Source organism: Centroberyx affinis, unplaced genomic scaffold, assembly GCF_046629955.1.
Source record: "Centroberyx affinis isolate AG114_WGS23_722 - 3 ecotype Tasmania unplaced genomic scaffold, CSIRO-AGI_Caff_v1 ptg001095l_1, whole genome shotgun sequence".
Classification (NCBI taxonomy): Eukaryota; Metazoa; Chordata; class Actinopteri; order Beryciformes; family Berycidae; genus Centroberyx; species Centroberyx affinis.
The window spans coordinates 440,193-460,464 of record NW_027279640.1 but is presented as its reverse complement, the minus strand read 5'-3'; the positions used below and the strand labels follow the sequence as shown (position 1 = coordinate 460,464).

Below are 20,272 nucleotides of genomic sequence, written 5' to 3'. Positions count from 1 at the left end.
TGTTGCCCAAACAGTGTCACTGAGATCATGACAAAACACTGGTGGTGAGGCTGGGAGGCAAGTTCCTGTAAGAGGAGAGACAGAGGGGTTGGACAGATCCTGGCAGAGCCACACTTATATCCCCATAGGCATGTTAATCAGCTATTCCACCAAAAGGCAAGGTTGTCATCACAACTGTTTCCCTGTGTATCCCTGGAGGCTGCTGGAGTCTTCGGCTAGCAGTGACTAAACCATTCAGAATATGCGTATGAGCAAGGAGAATGTGTACTTGTGAGGAGATGGAAAGGGGAGGAGAAAGGAGATAGGGGGGGAAGAGAGAAGAGAGGGAGGGAGGTGGGGTGGGTGGCAAAGAGAGGAGCAGTAGCTGGCACTGTGAAAGAACAACGTAAAATGGGTTTCCAGCTCTCACAAATACGGTGTGAGGTTTGACTGACTTCGCTTGGCTGTACTTGTACAGCGGCGAGATGGACCAGAGCCACGACCTATCACTTAAAAACACCAGGGTTAGGAATGCTTTCAAGTCAGGAGGAATGCTGTGAAGTGCGCTGATTTACTGGAGAACATTACGCATAGTTTAAGGTGATATCTTTAGGAGGGTATTTAATGCTAAACTGAAACCAAAAGTAGGTTTCCTCAAGTTTTGATTTGACATTGCTTTAAAAAAAAAAAAAAACATTTTCAGCTATGAGTCTGTATCACACAGTCAACCAATCTGCAGTGCAGCAGCCACACTATAAAACATGAAATGACAAGATGTTACTAAAATGCTGAAGTTTGATGTAACTGTTATGCAAAGCACTCATATATCAACATTTGGTTAAGCATCCATTGATATGAATAACCAAGGAATATCCAAATGATCAAAGATATGCTTTGTAATTTGTATTCTACACAAATTAAGGTGTAGAAGGTGAAATATCTTCATTCTTAATTTGTACATTTTATTTATATGAATAAAATGGAAGAATTGGGTGTGTCCTCTGGTTTGTTTTCTATCTAGAGTTTCTAACTGGTGTTTTGCTCCATGCTATCCGCTATGAAATGTCAGACAGAAGCTGCAGGCGATTCCTCCTATATGACATGAATGATAAACAGAAGATAAAAGAATGATAAACCATGAACTAAATTCCCCTTTAACTTGGAACGTAGAGTCAAAGCACTCCTCAGTAAACAGCAGTCGTCTCATGGTTCAGTATGAGGTAAAAAAAAAAAATGTATGAAGATAGAGCCAAGTATACTAACTATAGGGATTGTGGGTAACCAGTAGACAGGAGTGAAAGTGAGAGACGAGCATGAAGGGTAAACACACTCACACATGAAAGGGGCATGCCCGAGCTGTTGCCTGCTCATTGGCTGAGGCCTTGTTGTTTACGTTTGGTCCTGGGCTCCCTGATAGAAGATGAGTGTTGCAAAAGGAACGCTTGAGTTCCCACCCTGTAAATTGTCCTGACTTTATGCCACGGAGGGATTAATTCATTCATACGTTCATACATTCATTCATTCAACCTCGGCACTCCTCATCGCTCCCGGTGAAGCCGTGGCCACAAATCAACACATGGACTCTGTTTGACCTCTAGCCAGGGGGGAGAAAACGAGCACTGAATGACTTCTCTCATTCACAAAATACTTTGAAATCTGCCCATGGCCATCATTCCCTGTCAACAATGTTTTAAACACACCTTTTTCTTTTTTTTTTTTACAACTCTCCTTCAGCCTCCACCCTTCTGTTGTAAATACATGCACTCTATGAAATAAATTTTACAGTCAAGAAGCCATTGTCCTGCTGTGATAACACCTTAGACAAAGATAGCTAAGTCCACCCAAAAAGCAGCCATACGGATACATAAGCAGTACACCAAAATTAAACCTAATTTTCCACAAAATACCCAGTTATTAAAGGCTAAGAGCAAATAACTTTGATATATAATTAAGAAGCAGCCATGCAACATGTAAATAGTAAGAACTCCACTGTTTGACCAGTGAGATAAGGTGTATGTGTACAGTAGTTTGGAAGGTTTTTACATTTCCTGAGCCTTTGTTCAAAATGAATGACATTCCTGATGTCCTTGGTGTGTGTCTGTGTTTGCATTTCCCTTCCCCGTCTGAACGGTTATATGAAAAGGTTACATAAAGTGCACAAAAGATGTGACTTTTGTCAATTGGACATAACCAAGTAGGACAACTTGATCAGAATCGTCACTGAAAACCTCAAGATAACTCATAAATGTAGAGAGGTGTGGGTAAAATCGGTTCATTAACAGGCTGTCACATTTGATACTGGCCAAGAGTGTTGATGGAGCAACTGACAAATAATGTGCGACAAAGCTGAGATCATATTGACACTGCCTGGGGGAACACAATAAAAGTGCGCAGGCGTGTGTGTGCATTGAGTGTGAAAGAGAGAAAGAGAGTGGAAAGAACAGAGAGTGGAAGAGAGGCAGTGTGTGTGTGTGTGTGTGTGTGTGTGTGTGTGTGTGTGTGTTTGCGTATGTGTGAGGAGAGAGAGATAGAGAGAGAGAATGTGTCCCTCTGATGGTAAAAAACATTAAGGAAACGCTTGGAGGGCCAAATTGAACTGGCTGCACTTAATGAATGGCTGCCTTTTTCTGCCCGGCGTATCTGAGCTGTGGAGGTGAACAGTCCAAGGCCAGTGGGAGTGAGAACAGCTCTGCTCAAACACAGCTGGATGTTCTGACAAGCTAACCAGGGAAACTGCTGAAAACAAAAAAAACAACAGACTTGTTTGTGTCCGTGCAAGAAAAAGAGTGACTATGCCTCTACAGGGGATAGGAGGGAGAAGCGGCACCTGGGCTAAGAGAGAGGACAAAAAGAGAACACAATCTTTGTGCATTTACAAGTGGGCACTTCACACCGACCAAACACCCCAAGCTCTCTGTATGCTTCACAGTTCTGTTCATTCCAGTTTGATCAAGAAAAACTAAAACCCTCATCACCACCGCAGCTGAAAGACTAAATTTACCCTGGGCTTATAAAGATGTTACAGTTCTGCGCAAGTTTTGCCAACAAAAGAGTTTGTGTTTTCAGTCAGGGATCCCATACTCATTTGGACATCAAATTCAGTGACTTTCCAATTACTATCAAGGTTTTGTTTGGTGAAATTCAAGGACTCAATATTGGCAGGCATGTACGTAGATAGACGTCATAGGTGGTGAAATCATTCAGCTATAGCAACGTAAATCTCCATCACAGGGTTTTCCTCAGGATGTGAATTGTTGATCCTCAGACAGAGAGAGCTGAGGCTTTTTGATCAATTTGGGTGCTATATTTTAATAAAAAAATCAAATACTTTCAAGGCTATTCATTCATTTTCGAACATTTTTCTCAAACCCAGAAACTTTTAAGGATTTTCAAGGCCCATGGGAACCCTACTTTTCACAGAAAATAAGCTCTGAAGTGTCAGCTAAATTCACATTTACATTGCATGATCCTTAAAGTATCATAAAGGCATCCATCAAACCCATGTGTGTGTGTGTTTGAGCTTTTATTTTCCTCATTCAATATGGTTGAAACGAAAAAAGTACATCTACTCGTGATAGACAGTGACTGTAACTTTTACAATAACAGTGAAATAGAGCTGTGCTAAGTTAACTGACATGAGATGAGACTGATTTCATTTTGCTCTGCTGGTGAGCTGTGAGCAATGTGGAGCAACTTCCCGCAGGCAGAGCCGGCTATGACAGCTATGTCAAGACAGGACCGGGGGACCTGGAGCGGCTGCCAAAGCAAACTGCCAGAGATGGCAAGCATACCAAGGCCTGGACCGAGATCCTCAGCAGGCGGAGGAATTCAGTGCCAAACCCTCCAGAAAGAGCAAATGTGAACCTGAGAGGATATCACTGTTTGTTTTTGGCTGACTTACAGAGCAATAAGAATGATAATTTCCCACTCGTTTCCCCATTCACTTCAGCAGGAGTGAATGTAGGAGTCTGAAACTGACAGGGTTCATGACCCAACTCACAGAGGAATTGCAGTACCTGAGGGGACGAAATTCTATTCACTTTATGATAAGTCTCAAGATAAATTAGAATTTTTCCGCTTTTCTGTTGTATTCTGTATTCTGTTGTAGCAGCATTCTGACTCAAGCTTGTGCAAGATATTTCAGCCTCAAGAATGGCCCTTATGTACACACAGCCATCTGATACACTGTAAAAAAACAAAAAAAAACAAATGCTCACCTTATGGAATGTATGTTAGTCAACTAATTCAGTTGTTTTGATAAATTTGACATTGAAATTTCTCACAGATAGAGTTGAATTTAGTTGCAGTGCTTTCATTATGATCTTTCATAAAGCTTTGTTTCTTCTCTATTTAATCTCAGTATAGGTTGCAACTCACTTTGGCATTTAAGATAGTGTCTTCTGGATGTAGTATTTAGCTAATTAAAGCAATGACTTATTTTTAATAAGAAAAAATAGAACAGTAACTACACCACTGATTAAGATGGAATCCATAAACCTAATGCATTAACTACCAATGTAAAATCAGTTCAATTCTGCAATTCTGCTCACTGCATCAGTTGTAATTCTTCAAATCAATAAGAAATTCATGTATTCATTCATTCATTCATTCAGTTATGGACATACAGTTAGTTTAAATTAGATACTATAGCTGTGTCTGCTGTGTCGGATTCATTCACTTAAAAATAGTGATTTAAAAATACTGATTTACAGTCACAATATTACATACAATAGTAAGTTCCTGGAATGTGAATTTCACTGAAATCTTCACTTTCACTTAAAATAGTAGCCATAACAACAGTTGAATGATTTTCGTCTCATTTATCATACCTTGAAACGATTTTTACAGTGCATGAGGAGAAACACATACTGCACTGTCATTTCACTGTTACACTGCCTCTTTTTTTCCCCTCTTCCCCTTATCAGCGGTATCAACATGGCTGTCAAGACAGGACAGAAGTTTTGAAGTGCCTGTGGTCTTCACATGGCATGGTGAGATTAAAAGTGAGGGAAAGAGAATGGAGCGAGCTGTGTTGCTGAAACATGTGGCTCTCTGGTTGAAGGTTGAGGTTTTGCCTGCCAGCAACACAACATGTTGTTGCTGCACACAAGGGTGAGTCTGTTAGGAGAGGCAAAGACTGACAGCTTTAAACTCTAAAATTTTATCTAAGGACTAGACCACGGATAAAGGATTTCCCCTCTGATGTCGAAATAATATTAAAAAAAATATTAAATCTAATCTCCTCATGCTACACTGTGCTGTGTTTATATGAAGTATACTAGTAGGTATGAGCCATAGCATACAAATCACATGCTAAGAAACGATAATCAGTCATGCCAAAACAGCTCTCTTATGTAACACGAACCATACCGACCCTAGAAAACACACGAGTACAATACAGAATCTAAACATGGTTGGTAAACATTCCAGTAATACCACAGTCTGACTCAATATCTCCATTGCTTTTCAACTCCCCTGCGGATTCCCAGCATTCCTCAGACCACGGGCAGATGTTCTGCATTATCTCTTCTCTCTGCAGTTTCACTCCGTCTGTACCCTTAAACCTGATCAATCATCATAAAATATTGTGAACAAAGATAAATGCCCATATTTTACTCAAGCAATACATAAAGTAGGTCTCCATAGACTTTTGATGTAGCTTTTATTGTCTAGAGTCTCAAGTCTCAAGTATTTGATATTGAATGAAACATGCTACCATATACAAGTTAAGATATATTTGGAAATGTATCTAATTGTTTTTAAAGGTTTGATGGAACAAAAGGATGCCTACATCATACGACAGTTTAATTAAAACTGACTGCTGTTTAATTAAAAAGTGTATAGTCTCTATTATCATTTGAATGCTGTTTGCCTACTCAAGGCCTTAAGACCCTGACAGTATGGTGAATTAATTCGTATTAGCTCCCACCTGTTTCTATAATAACCCAGGAGAGTTTTTGTTTTTTATCTCTGTAAACCAACAGATGTTAACTTGGATTGATAATTCATTGGAAAAGCCAAGCTTTCTTCTGACGGTAAAATAGCCCATGATATTATCATCTCTAAAGGAAAAACATATTTTGTGTTATGCATTTTATTTGCAGTGTTATTTGTGAGACTGTTTGATATTGAAGGCTTCAGACTGGTATGTTTGAAGGGAGTGCATAAATACCACAAACAAAAGATTGTGTGGTTGGCTTCAACTCAGGAACTGCCATGTGCGTGTTTTGATTTCAAACACAGATGATCTTGCCTTCTTAAGTTATCTACTTATCTAGATTTAGCCTTAGAGATAGCGTGTCTGAATTCTCCATGCTTAACTTGCATATCTGACAGTATGCAGTAAGTACTGTACAAAGGTTAAAATCTTAGAAAACCATACAATCATACGTCAAACACCATGATTATGAACATCTGGAAATATATTCCTAAATTTGACAGCAAATGTCTGAGGTGTGATTCATGCTAAAAAATGCTTATGGGCTTGGCAAATATTTGGGAGTATATTGTTTTGCCTCATTCCTCTCTACGAAGGCATTTCATTGGCTCTTGACACGCTCCCCGCCTGTTGACAACACATGCTGACAACACCCGGTGTTTACCGCACAACAACCGCATGAGATGTCGCAACTTAGTTAATAGCGGTGGAGACATCCCCAAACAATGTGTGAGCTGAGAGAGTATAGCTAAATGTGTCATTTCCAGCAATCATGGGAGAAGAGGTGTAAATATTGACTAAAATGATAGCAAATTATAGCCTACTGCCGGACTGTTATTTCAAGGCCCTTCACCCCAGCATGTTTGTGATTATAGCAGCATAGTGATGGACGTGTGGCGCAGCAGCTGGGCTTTTCATGTGACCTGGGGATTGCCTTGGATGGTTAAGGCAGCAGGGCATAAGCAGTGAGCCTGAGACATTACATTACATACAGAGCAACTGCAAATTAATTCACTCCAACAACAACCCCTATCCTCACCTGCTGCAACACGCTCCGCCAGCGCTCGCAATCAAACAAGCAAATTCCTTCCGCTCAGAGTTGTGAGGTGGAGGGTGAGTCGGGGGTGGTGGGCTGGATGTTGTGATTGCAGCGTAATTGACAGGTATGCCGCTTGAATGCAATGTCTGATGCAAACCTCACACCCCCTTCCACCGGGGTCAGACAACACACACACTCATGTTCGCTTCCAGGAACGTGAAAAAACATGCCAAGATGACAGGGCTATTCAGAGATGACGGGGCTATTCATTTGGTTAAACACACAGTGCGTGCGGCATAAAATTGATCCCATCCATGTGTGAACCAAATCCTCACCCCTGTGTATGGTCCAACGAGTACAGTAAGTCAAGTCTACTTGTGGCTTTTTTTGTTTGTATAAACTTAACGTGCAAGTTCAAAGTGAGGAAACATTTCAGTGACCCCATTTGTAATTTCACTGCAAATTATGACTGCACATCACTATGCCTGGTGAGAAGATAAAAGGTGAAAAGTGAACTTGTTCAGCCCACACAGTTAGTCAGATTCCCTAACATTAGCTTCACAGTGAGTTGGACTGAGAAGGGAAAAGACCAAGTTACAGATCTAAGCTGAGCAGTTGTTTCAACACCCGTTTCTTCCATTGCCTTTCCCAGGAATGAGACTGAGCTGCAAGGCCTTGAAAAACAGCTGAAGCGGACTGCTGCTCACATACAGCTGATTGTCAACTGTGCTTTTCTCTTTCACTTGGAAAAAATCCAAACATTTGATAGATTAAATAAAATTTATAGAAACATCAAAGCAAAAGCAAGAAAATGTCTACGTTAATTAAATGAATTTAACCTCCATTTAGTTAAACTTGTACATAATATAACTCGAAACAATCTTTATGGCAGGATATCGGTGTCTTTCATTTAAAAAATAGAGGACCCCCTCTCCTCCTTCCTCCTCCTACAATTGAAAGGCCCATTAACAACGCTGAACTCAGTAATTGATTTTCCCTCTCTAATCTCCCCTCTCTATTATGAGGAGATTTCTCCCCTGCACCTGGGACCAACGCTCTCGCCTATTTTCTTATCTGCCCGCGAGTACACTAGCCCCTCCCAAGGGGGTTGTGCTAATCCCCATCTACCACCCTCACCCTCACCCCGCTCCACACACACACACACAAGGCCTTCTCATGGGAGAACCCCATGGCCCACAGTAAGCCAGACAGTGACCTTGAGCTGCCTTCCAGCAATGTAAAAAAGAGACAGATGGGGAGGCAGTATCAAAGACAAAAAGTAGGTAAACAATTGCCATTTCAGTACAATAAGAAGGAAACTACAATATTTTACCAGCTAAAGAAACATTTTTTTTTACCCTAAAAACCACCAATACTTTAAAATGTATACATTAAAATGTTAAGGACATTGTAAAACTCAAACACCCAAATAATTCTACAATAGCAATTCATAACAGACCTGGGTAAATGATTTGCATCATATCACTTACCCTTTTACGGGATCCCCTGTCACTCTTAACGCTCATATATGGGTGTGAAAGGCAGTAAATCTGTCAACCTCTTAGTTTGACATGATTTCAGTGTGACACCAGAACGAACCTCTGTCACTGTCGTGTCAGTTGTGAGCTTGGGACCGCCCCCTTCAATCAGCCACAGCACGCAGCTTCACAGGAGGGGTGTTGACTGGGATGGCTGGAGAGGGCAGGGGAGGAGTAAATAAAGATGGTGAGGGAAATAGACGAACAGACGAACACCATGGAAATCTAGTGAACACAACTGAGAAAAGCATGTATTCTCTTGGCTGTATGTAAACGCATGGAAAGGACAAGCCCTCTGTCATGCATTCGGTGTGGGACAACGACTTCTTCTGTTGCTGTTTATGGACCACAATATGAAACTGTCATTTCAAAACTCAGAATATAACGAGAGGGAGATTTGATGATCATGAGGGACAAAATAGAGAAAAAGGGAGTGAGTTCAGAATGAAGAGTGCCCCATGATTGACAACTTCATCTCATTTACATGGGGCCTCCACTCATCCTGTCTTTGTCCTCACAAAGGAACCAGACTGAATGCAGAAAAGGTATCGGCTTAGCCTGCCCATTTGGTTTTTGTATAATAGGATAAAAGCTAGTTGTGGGCATTAATACGATGCGATGCGATGTGATACGATACGATACGATACGATACGATACGATACGATACGATGCGATTGATGCGATACGATACGATATGACACAATACGATACGATATGACACAATACGATACGATATGACACAATACGATAACATACAAAACAATATCATACGATGCGATGCAACACTACGGAAGCCGAGAACGGCCGTGCTTGCAATTATTTTTTTAATGCCGTTATCTCGAGATCACGAGTTAATTATTTCATTATCTCAAGATAACAAAGCTTGTTTTCTCGAGATAACGGGTTAATTTATCTCGTTATCTCAAGAAAACAAAAGGCAGATTTCTCGAGAAAACAAGATAATTTATCACGAGAAAACGACTTTTGTTTTCTCAAGATCACGGGATAATTATGGAGAACTTGAAAATGAGTGTCTGGTTCATTTGATCACACCTGATTTCAGCCTTCAAGATCACTGTCATGAACGTCGGGGAGGACTCATAACCGCTAGTCTTCTCCTTAAATGACGAGGACTGATCTGAATGTTAGGCCTATATCTAACAGAAAGACACAATGCAATTTCTGCCTGTGTTAGACCTTGATTGAAGTACTGTCTGATGCGTTGATCAATAATGGGTACTTCTTGATCTGACATTTTCAGCTTAAATCATTTGCTACAGTTGTCAAGACGCCATCTATGCATGCATCTAGGCATGGCACTCCTGCTCTCTGATAAACATTATAAGTAATAAGAGGAAACGACATTTTGTTTTTTCGTGATAACGGGTTGATTATCTCGTTATCTCGAGATAACAAAGCTCGTTTTCTCGAGATCACGAGATAATTAACTTGTGATCTCGAGATAACAGCATTAAAAAAAATTATTGCAGGCACGGCCGTTCTCGACTTCCATACGATACGATGCGATACCATATGATATGACACGATACGATATGACACGATACGATATCATACAATACAATATCATACAATACAATATGATGCGATGTGATGCGATGCAACAGGGTACGATACAATATAGTATAATATGATGAGATACGATGCGATACGATGCGATACGATGCGATACGATATGATACGATATGATACAATGCAATATAATGTTATGATCAGTTGAAAGAGCTAGTATTGACATGACATTGAAAATGTTTGAATTTCATTGAGCTTCATTTGTTCAATATTTCATCAAAAAATGTGAGTAGTGTTTTTAAGAAAAGACTCCTGGCTCCAAGTGAAATTGGCTACTTAATTTCTGCTTATTAGGAAAGAGGCTGCATTTAATCAACTGTATATCTGTATTAAGGTTTACCTATGCCAATGTATCTAAGTTCAACGCCCCTATAACTTTGAGACATGATGACAGAGACAGAGGAATCTCAGCAGCTTGCTTCAACAGATGCAGCTGACAGGATGGTGGAGATGATATAACACCCGAGGCATCTGAAGAATGATATGTGGATTAAATATGCAGCCCCAAGGCCAGACACGGGAACATCTAGGCCCCTTCTGTAAACAAAAGGCTCATCAACAAAGAGTTTTGAATCGTGAAAATAATAATATTAATACTAACTACTACTAATAATAACAATAAATACTACAAAAAATACATTTCATGTATAGCCTACTTCATAATATGTTTAGAGATACAGTGTTTCAACATATACAAAATTGTTCATGTACATGATATTCAGTTTAAATATATTTTGGATGCTGGAAATCTATTTTTTTTCCTATGTGCATATAGGAACATATCCATATCGAAAAATATATTTTGGCCAAAAATATTTGCTATTTACTTTCTGAAGTAGCCTGTATGAGATTTTTTTTCCATATGGGAGTTGAAAATTTGTCTCTATTCTAATAATATTAGTCAAAAAAACTAGTATTGCCACTTTTAAGAGTTCAAATACAGGCAATAAATGGCAAGAAATCTAAATCTCTTTTCCCACACGTTTAAATGACAAATAATATAGTAAAGACAGAAAATATAATCGCTGTGAGGTCCTTGACTTATAGGGTGTGGTATTATTGTAGCCTAATATTTCTTTACTATAGTGTTTACTCTAAATATATAACGTTAAATTACCAAGGAACAACCAGGGTCTTATGACTAGGCTTGCCATTTTGTACATTATTTGGAGAGGTTAAGTAGCCTACTATTAGATATTCAAGAATGAAAATGTAAGAAGGTTTTGAAGATTAGTTTGGATTTGTTTGGTTGAGAAGGGATGGGGAGTAGATAGATCAGCTTTGAAAGCCCATAGGACTGATAAGATAATTTCTGGACTGTGGGAGCGTGGCATATGGGTCCAAAACCTTGCTGAAAAAATTACATATGTTGGGTTGAGTTAAGGACATAAAGGAAATCACCTGACTAAAACTGATATAGAAACACGTTGGTAGCATGAGAAAAGACTAAAAGTTTAACCAAAAGCTAACAAGCCAACAGATCTGCTTTCTAAAGAATAACGTTACATCAGCAACCATGCTGCTAGCAAACACTGTCAGATAGCATGCTAAAAGCTAACAAGCCAACATAACAAGAGATGAACTTGAGGTCATTACCAGGTTAAGATTTGGTCATACCGTTTAAATTGTTGTTGTTTTTTCATGATTAATACGCATATAAGCATACCACATCGTAGGTAAATGTACAGACTGACCTTACGTACCACGCTGTCGGTTAATATTCAAATTGACGGTTAATATTCAAATTGACCGGTGCATATGCTGTGTACCACAATGTCAGGAAATGTAAAGTTACAGCATGACACCGACAGTTTTTCCACATAAACCGTAAAGTAAATGTATGGCATCTAGGAATATGCCAAACCAAGTTTACCCAGTTTTTTATTTTCAGAATAGATTTTACCCACATTTTTAACTTTACCTAAATTCATATAGCCTACATCACAAGTAGTAGCCTAGCCTATAAAACGTTAAGGCTTTAAGTAGGCTAGTAGGTCCTATCAAACTGATGTAAGCTATGAAGATCGGATATTTTAAAGGAGAAAAAAAAATCGTAAAGTTTTTTTATTAATATTGGTGGTGTTGCCTGATATGATCATCTAGCCTACTGGAGGGTCGTTTTTATTTTCTGAACGTAGGGTAATGTAAACAGAATGTTGAAGATTGAGATTAAATGCATTAAATATTGTGTTTCAGGCGTGATAGATAATATGTAAAGCTTTTATACCATTAGAGATGCGGACTAACCTACAAGTTGTTTGCCAACCATGAAGCATAAGCGATGCTGTGCATTATTCCCCCTCCATGACAGATGATGGCAGTAGAGTGCTGCTGGAGGAGAGGATGGGCACAGCCATGCATCCGTCAACAAACAGGACAACTCGGCCCATGTCTACTCGAGGTTATTGGCACGTCCTATAATAATAAACTACACGTGCTGTAACAACTACTTTATTTATAGTACAATGCAGGTCGCATGCTAAAGTGAAGTCTAGCCTGCCGTTTGTCGGTTTGGATTAGTCTGCTAGTTTAGAGAAATGACTTACATAAAGCAGATACTTTCTAAAGGACCTCGGGTGAAATTCGGGCAGCTGGTTGGTGCAGCTTCCACTTTCTGCAGATGTTTCCATGCTGAACAAGTAAGAGTTTGAAAAAATGGATTTCGTGAAATATTCATTTTACTCATACTACTGCTGCAGAAGCTACTACTAGGCTATGCCTGCAGCCTACATTTTGTGCACTGCATAAAAACTGACATAACATTTCTGCATAACACTTCACAGATCAGACATGAAGACAGTGGACTTCCAATAGTTCATCACAGCAAGTATGTGTGTGACCTGCCACCCAACCACCGGTTTCCTATGGGGAAGTTTCCCCGGGTGCTGCATTTTTTAATCAAGGACCAAGTCATTACAGATAAACAGGTGAGTGATTCATTGATATTTGGGACTAAAATACTAACTGTTTTTATATTTTTATTACTGCTTTCTATTAGTACTCTTCTATATTTTGTCATTTGGCTTGTATGCTTTTATGAATGTCTATTCTATCTGATTCTGTCTATTCTATCTGATTCTGTCTATTCTATCTATTTAGACGCTATGAATGTCTATTTATTGTACTCTTTTACTTTCCTTCTTAATCACTGTACCTGTTTTATCATTTCTTCTGTAAAGCACTTTATAGCTCTGTTTCAAGAAGCACTTTATAAATAAAGTTTAGTATTATTGTTATTACTAAAATGCATTATTATTAGTAGTAGTAGTAGTGGTATTCTCTCAGTCATATGTACATTTTCCTTTGAGTGAGAATTTCCTTTCTTACAGTAGGTGTGGATGCCTGCAATTGCCTCTGAAGATTTACTAAGCTGTGTGCACACTGACGAATACTTGAACAACTTCATAAATGGGAAAATAAACGAGCAAGAGCAAAAGAGGACGGGCTTTCCCTGGAGCAAAGGCATAGTGAGACGCTGCCGATATGAAACAGGTGAGATCATTCAGGGTCCGGGTGACTTGAACAGCTGGATGACCTGAAAGTCCACACCACAAAAACTAACCCTAACCCATTCCCCTCTTGTTTCCAGGTGGGACTGTCCTAGCTGCAGAAATAGCGCTGCAGAGGGGTCTCGCCTGCAGCACCGCAGGAGGAACCCATCACGCTTTTCCGAGCTTTGGTTCAGGGTTTTGTCTACTCAATGATCTGGCAGTTGCAGCTAAATACCTGATGGGCAACTCTTCACCCAGGCGGAAGGTGCTGATTGTGGATCTAGATGTGCATCAGGTATAGTTAACTTGCCCGTAATACTTGTTGTTTTTGTTGTTGTTGTTAAGGAAAGTAGGGTTACACTGCTTTATATCAATTTGCAGACATATCAGTCCAATATTGTGCTTTTGTTAAATATCGGTTATCGGCCAGTCCATGTCATCTACCTCCTTCCTCCCTGACCATAGCTACATAAAAACTAGTCTGTAAAAGCTGCATTGAAATTGGATTTTTTTTCACATTTTACTTTTTCATTTAATTCAGATGTTTTTGCAAATCAATTCTTCCAATTCTATCCAAGAAAATTCTCCTATCATTGAATAGGTACGGTGAGTCATCCTGCTAACCCTAAGAGAAGTTTAGTATAGTATAGGCTTAAATGGGGAGTTTTAGTGTCCCATGATGGTCTAAATGCTGTTTTAGAGGCTTTTTCTGACAAGAATAAAATCCTGGAGGAAACAGCAAACACTTGTAATTCTTTTGGGCCAAAAAATAATCAAATTTAAACAAAATATCAGCTATTGCCAGCTTCAATACAAAAATATCTGCACCAGTCTTCAAAAACCCATGTCGGTCAAACCCTAAAGGAGAGTGCAGTCTTCCCCCCATAGTATCCTCTCTATAATGAGACAGACAGAAGGAAAGCTGAGAGGGACACAAAGTAGGGGGAAAAGGAAAAACACTTTGACGAGACTCCTTGGTCAGCAGAACAGAGAGGGAGCTGAACTACGACACCATCAATGAGCATCTGTCTTTGTTTCTCAGTGGACAGGCTGAACCTTTTGTGCTGTCTTTAGTGAAACTGTAGTCTTGTGGATCCAACAGGGGGACGGCACTGCTTTCATTTTTAAAGAGGAGCCGTGCGTGTTCACATTCTCTGTGCATTGTGGGAAAAACTTCCCGCTCCGTAAACAGCAGAGCGACCTAGATGTCAGTGTGGAGGATGGGATGGAGGACAAGGAGTATCTTTCAACAGGCAAGTTTCCATTTCCAACCAGGGAGCCCAAGGCATAACAACATGAAACATATTCAGTGTTTAGGTCCAAGTCATTTGAATAATGAGGTTGATTCCATGAACTAACATGTCTGTACCTATCTGAGCTTTCATGAGGAATTAAGAAATGACTCTTTCAACAGTTGAGGCCCATCTTCCCTCCCTGCTGGACACCTTTCGCCCAGATCTGGTTCTGTATGATGCTGGTGTCGACCCTCATTGGGAAGATGAACTGGGGAGGCTCCGTCTGACTGATCAAGGTGAGAGATAAGAATTGACCTCAGGTGTTTCTAGTTATAATGCTTTGATAGACATTTTTGAGTGAGTTTTTCTATCTCCTAGGGCTGTATCAGAGAGATCTGTATGTGATGAAGACCGTCGTGAGCAGAGGCGTTCCTGTAGCTGCTGTTATTGGAGGAGGCTACTCCAGAGACATCGACAAACTGGCCCTCAGGCACTCCATCGTCCACAGAGCAGCAACACAGGTACAGCAAATACTGCTTCTTGTTGGCTGTCTCTTTCCATGCCAACCTAAGCACAATTATATTACAAACCTATATGCTACCATTCAAAAGTTTGGACACACCTTATTGAAAGTAGTTTTTCATGATCTTAAAGTCATTTTGATCTAAAGGCTTATGCTTAAATGCTTGAAATGTGTTTCTTAGACAAATATAAATAGTGTGGTTGATGCCTATGTATGAATTTCTTTCCAAAGCCTTTGCCTTTCCATCAAGGCTACTTTAAAGAATCTAAAATAAAATATCGTTTTGATTTGTTTAACACTTTTTTTGGTCACTGCATAATTCCATTTGTGCTATTTCATACTTTCAATGTCTTTACTGTTATTCTAAAATGTGACAAATAGTACAGATAATATAAAATGTGTGTGTCCAAACTTTTGACGGGTAGTGTATACATATATATAGTGTATTTTATCTATGTTTTATCTATCTATATCTATATCTATATCTATACATATAGTGTGTGTGTGTGTGTGTGTGTATATATATATATATATATATATATATATATATATATATATATATATATATATATATATATATATATATACACATATATACATACACATATATATATATACACATACACATATATATATATATATATTTTAAATACACTCACTAGTATATAAACAAGTATAAGAAAATAGTAATCATGTTCTACATGTTGCAGGTATGGAGAGAATGTGGAATGTAGACTTTCATCTCCTGACTCGAGGAACCTGAGGATAATCTATTGAAAACTTGTTGGTCACTGTAAGAACAAGAGTTGTTCTCTTATGGTGGCATGTGTTCTGAAGAATGCATCAAGCAGATGTATACCTTGTTGATTACCTCATCATAGATACTGTATCAGTATTTATAAAGTAATAATTGTCATAAGCATGACTATTAAATATTGAGGCACTGAACCACAAAACTTCTGTCTGTCACTAAATGCTGATCTTCCGAATTCCTACATTGCTGCAGGTACAGTAAATGCAACTCAACAAGCCTCATGAAAGTTTTTAATAAGGAAAAACAAATACAACAAACTGAAAGTAGTTACATCAGGTCACATAAAACGATAAAGTACCACTTTCACTTTAGAACAAACACAGTTGGTCCAGACATGCTGTACTGATACGGGTATGCACCTTCCTTGGCACACTGAGTACAGATAGACAGTATGTTTCAAGTTTTACCTATTTTATGTCATTCACTGACATCAAGTAGCAAGCAGCGACATACTTGCGGTACAGTGCAATGTTTATTCACAGTATATGAGGCAGTTGAGTTGCTGAAACATACTACTGGTGTAGTTCAGCAAGATACTTCAACACAAGACAAAACACGGCAATTACAAATATCGATGTCAAGCAGACACATTGGCAACACTTTCTTTGAAACACCTGGTTAGGATTAAGTACAAGAACCAAATGGCACAAATGTTTTGGAAGATATGCTAATGCTATTCTGCACAGCTATGTGCTCTTTTTTTTCCCCCCAACATTGTGATGATGGATTACACACAGGTGGTTTATAGAAAGTCCTACCAAGAGGTACATAACAGATACTTGCTGTAAGGTTGGCTCCTCGTGGCCGGTGTTGAGGAACAATTTGTGCAATTTTAAAACAGGCAGACAAAAGGTATGAGATAAGAATTTTCCACCATGATCAATGCTTTAAAACATTTAAGAGCAGGTGGAAGAGTATAATCTCATAAACTCTTCTTTGGCTAATATTAAAAGTCTTGTCCAAAGAGAAGAACAGTAAAATTTATAATGAAACGCTATTATTTTTAAAAAATAGTTAAAATCATCATTAGCAGCACTGGAATTCCCTATGGTTTGATAATCAAGACAAGATCTTGACACCTAAAGGGAACGCTCCAATGGGTATCGGGATACTGCTTGTTTCTTGTATTGAAATAGGATCAGCACATTACAAATTGTGGTACAGTATACAATGGTAGCCATCGTAGAACACACTTCATCCATTTATCCTCCACTATTGCTGCAGTGGACACTGTAGCCATTCTTTCTACAATAATGTTTAATGCTAGAACTGGATAGGTGTATTGAAACACAACACAGCTTGTTGCAGGACCATTCCTTGTGCCTACTGACTGCTGGAAAGAGAAGGAAAAAATGTAATTTTCCAAACAATTAGGTGGAGCAGCAGTGCAACAGTACAGTAGCGTAGTTTACTGTTGCATGCCCTAACGTGGAACTTCTACAATGGCTACATCAGTGTGTGTACTGTACAGTTATGGCAATTTAAAAAAATATTGAATGTGTCATTCAATGCTAAAACTTGAGGCAGAGGCGACGCAAATTAAAATCAAACATGTTAAAATCATATTTTCCATACCTGAATTTTCTCTGCCACTACACACCAGTTGGCGTGGTCAAAGTAGGTGTGTGTGACATGAAGCTCCTCAACATGATTCTCTATCAGCTCTGCCAGTTCTCCCTCCCTAAAGACATGATAGTACCTCAGGCAGGAGCCTGCCATCTGCCCCTCGCTCTCCTGAGGACTCTGTGTGCTTTCCTGCTGCTCTCGCTCTTTTCCCTGCGAGCCTCCTTCATTCTCTTTGTCCCCAGACTGCTTGAGGTGTTCCTTCTGGTACGGGACTAGATCCGGCAGGGCCAGAGAGCCACACTCCTGGACTAAAGCTACAGAGACGCCCTGGTTTTCTGTGCTGTTGGTGGTGCTGTTGCCTCCAGCGTCTTTCTGCCCCTTGTGCAGGTCTGTGACCGCGTCAAAGACGTCCTCCTCCGAGCTGATCACAGACGAAGGGGAAAAGAAGCTGGAGACCTGCTTGATGAGGCCTCGTCCTCTCCCGCGCTGGCCGGTCTTGTTCGCTTCATTTTCTCCCGTGGGTGAGGCTAAAGTGCTCAGGTCTCTGGAGGACGAGCGGGAGACGGCTAAGCTGCCGAAGTCGAACACAGAATCGAGGGACCTGGAGAAGAACCACAGTCTCTGGGTCCTCTGCTGCTGCGCGGTGCAGGTCATGTCTTCCTCGTCTACCATGGAGGATGTGCTTCTAACCTTCCTGTGCTTGTCGGTGTTGTCTATGGCTTCGCTCACGCTCTGCGCTGCGCCCCTCCTCCTGGGTTTGGCGTGCTCCCTGCTGGAGCTGGAGGGTGAATGAGGGTTGGGGTTCCAGGGGACGAAGATGTCCTGCTTCTCAAATTTACGACGCTTCTGCTCCATGGCCCACACGTAGATCATGATGCGTCCTCCCACCCGCAGAGTGCGCGCCATCTCCTTTATTGCTCGAATACGCCGCTCTTTGGTGGACAAATGATGGATGACTACGAGAAAAAAATAATTGGTCAGAAAAACAAGTTTGACAGTGGGAAGGCATTTATTTTACTGTAATATTGTGTCACAGTCAGCATTTAGACGTCATGTCTGAGTCACCAAACCACATTATGTACAATGCGAATGGCATGTAAATTAATAGTGTGGGTGTTTGCTGTCATCTTTGCGCTCATAATTACACTCTTTGTGTTTGAGCAAGAGCCATGGATTATATCCACACTGTGTAACCACTGTTGGCTGGGCAACATGCTCATTGTAAATGGATGTTGATTATTATTATTATAAGTTCATTTCATTTGAAACAAATGACAGCCCCAGGAGTTGAGCATAACGCACATGGAGGGAGCGAATGTGACTGACTGAGAGGAATGAATGATTCCCTCCTCCCCCACTGTGTGTCCATTACCTGCAATAGAGAGCACAGCGTCGAAGCAGCCGTCTCTGTAAGGCAAATGCAGCCCATCGCACATCTGGACCTCATGTCCCTGGCTCCAGGCAAAGTCCACCAGGGGGCGACAAACGTCACACCCCAGCTTGAACACCTCCTCATTGATGTGGAGATATTTGCCGTTACCACAGCCTGCAGTGGAGGAGACAATCAACAGCATTTTAAAACAACCATGAGGAAAGATCTGCACTTTAGTTAGATTTGAAATATCTTTAGAAAGAAAGAGAGCTTCAGAATTACTTATTGGTATTCCAAGCGTCTCCAGTAAACAACGTATTATAAATGATCTAGGGCTGGTGATTATTCAATATTAACGTTTATTGTCTTTCAGTGGAATCATAACGTGATGATACGGTAATTTTGGGATATCATGACAAACAATTATGCTGTTTAAATTGATCGTAACAAGCTAATTAATAATAAACAATAATAAACAACCCTGACAAAATGAGGTATGGTAGGAATATTATTTGAAAATTTCAGTTTTGTTTGACATCACACCTATCATTACCATTCAGTTCAATGGGATGAACATTAATTGGATTTAACATGGGATTTTGCATGCGTGAGCCATACTATAGCCTATCACCCAGCCCTAAACAGATCCATTTCAACAACAAACAGAAGAATAAACAGTGTACAACTACATGACATTAACTGAGTACACACTGTGCTAATCATGCGTCAGTTGTCAAGATGGTAGATCTGCAGGAAGAACATTTGTAGGAGTGACACCTACCCACATCGGCGACGATGCTCCCCGGCTGCAGGTCCACGAGGAACTGGCGTACCTTAGGCCAGGCTTTGTAGCGGCTGTCATTGAAATATGGAGCAATCTTGTCATAGACACTGTGCACATGGTCTCTCTCCAGCTGGTTGGCAGCCTCCTCCATCATGGTCATCCAGGCCGCCTCCTACAGCAGCCTCACAGCATCATGCCTGCAGAGACAAACACATCTGCCTTAGCTTGGCTGCTCATGTCCAAATGATAAATACAACAAAATACATCAAACTGGGGATTGGACGATAGATAGAAATTCAATATATCGCAATACAAAAATGTGACAATATGTATCGTGGGGCAGAGAAATTAATCGTGATATTCGCTCCATTTTATTCTGCTGTAGTAATCACAAATGAGATGG

At 40.1% G+C, this 20,272-nt stretch overlaps 2 protein-coding genes across 2 annotated transcripts; one reads left to right on the top strand and one right to left on the bottom strand.

Annotated features, from left to right (window-relative positions):
- The first annotated feature begins 12,464 nt into the window (after positions 1-12,464).
- Positions 12,465-16,277, top strand: hdac12 (histone deacetylase 12). Its single transcript, XM_071523627.1, has 8 exons — positions 12,465-12,723; positions 12,868-13,011; positions 13,417-13,576; positions 13,674-13,870; positions 14,678-14,828; positions 14,990-15,106; positions 15,189-15,331; positions 16,044-16,277. Exons 1-8 carry the CDS (start codon positions 12,622-12,624, stop codon positions 16,065-16,067), a joined length of 1,038 nt encoding a protein of 345 aa, XP_071379728.1. The 5' UTR covers positions 12,465-12,621; the 3' UTR covers positions 16,068-16,277.
- A 1,430-nt stretch (positions 16,278-17,707) lies between these two features.
- Positions 17,708-20,059, bottom strand: trmt9b (tRNA methyltransferase 9B). Its single transcript, XM_071523628.1, has 3 exons — positions 19,867-20,059; positions 19,086-19,259; positions 17,708-18,669 (listed from the first exon to the last, which is right to left on the bottom strand). Exons 1-3 carry the CDS (start codon positions 20,027-20,029, stop codon positions 17,708-17,710), a joined length of 1,299 nt encoding a protein of 432 aa, XP_071379729.1. The 5' UTR covers positions 20,030-20,059.
- Between the last annotated feature and the right edge of the window lie 213 nt (positions 20,060-20,272).

What these genes read in the sequence shown, in the direction of transcription:
- trmt9b (XM_071523628.1), bottom strand. Translation starts at nt 20,029, where the DNA reads ATGACCATGATGGAGGAGGCTGCCAACCAGCTGGAGAGAGACCATGTG. An exon ending in GAGCATCGTCGCCGATGTGG is followed by an intron (nt 19,260 to 19,866) that starts GTAGGTGTCACT and finishes CCTCCACTGCAG; the next exon opens with GCTGTGGTAACGGCAAATAT. An exon ending in CGCTGTGCTCTCTATTGCAG is followed by an intron (nt 18,670 to 19,085) that starts GTAATGGACACA and finishes TTTTTCTCGTAG; the next exon opens with TCATCCATCATTTGTCCACC.
- hdac12 (XM_071523627.1), top strand. Translation starts at nt 12,622, where the DNA reads ATGACTTACATAAAGCAGATACTTTCTAAAGGACCTCGGGTGAAATTC. An exon ending in CAAGGAGTATCTTTCAACAG is followed by an intron (nt 14,829 to 14,989) that starts GCAAGTTTCCAT and finishes CTCTTTCAACAG; the next exon opens with TTGAGGCCCATCTTCCCTCC. An exon ending in TCCACAGAGCAGCAACACAG is followed by an intron (nt 15,332 to 16,043) that starts GTACAGCAAATA and finishes TACATGTTGCAG; the next exon opens with GTATGGAGAGAATGTGGAAT.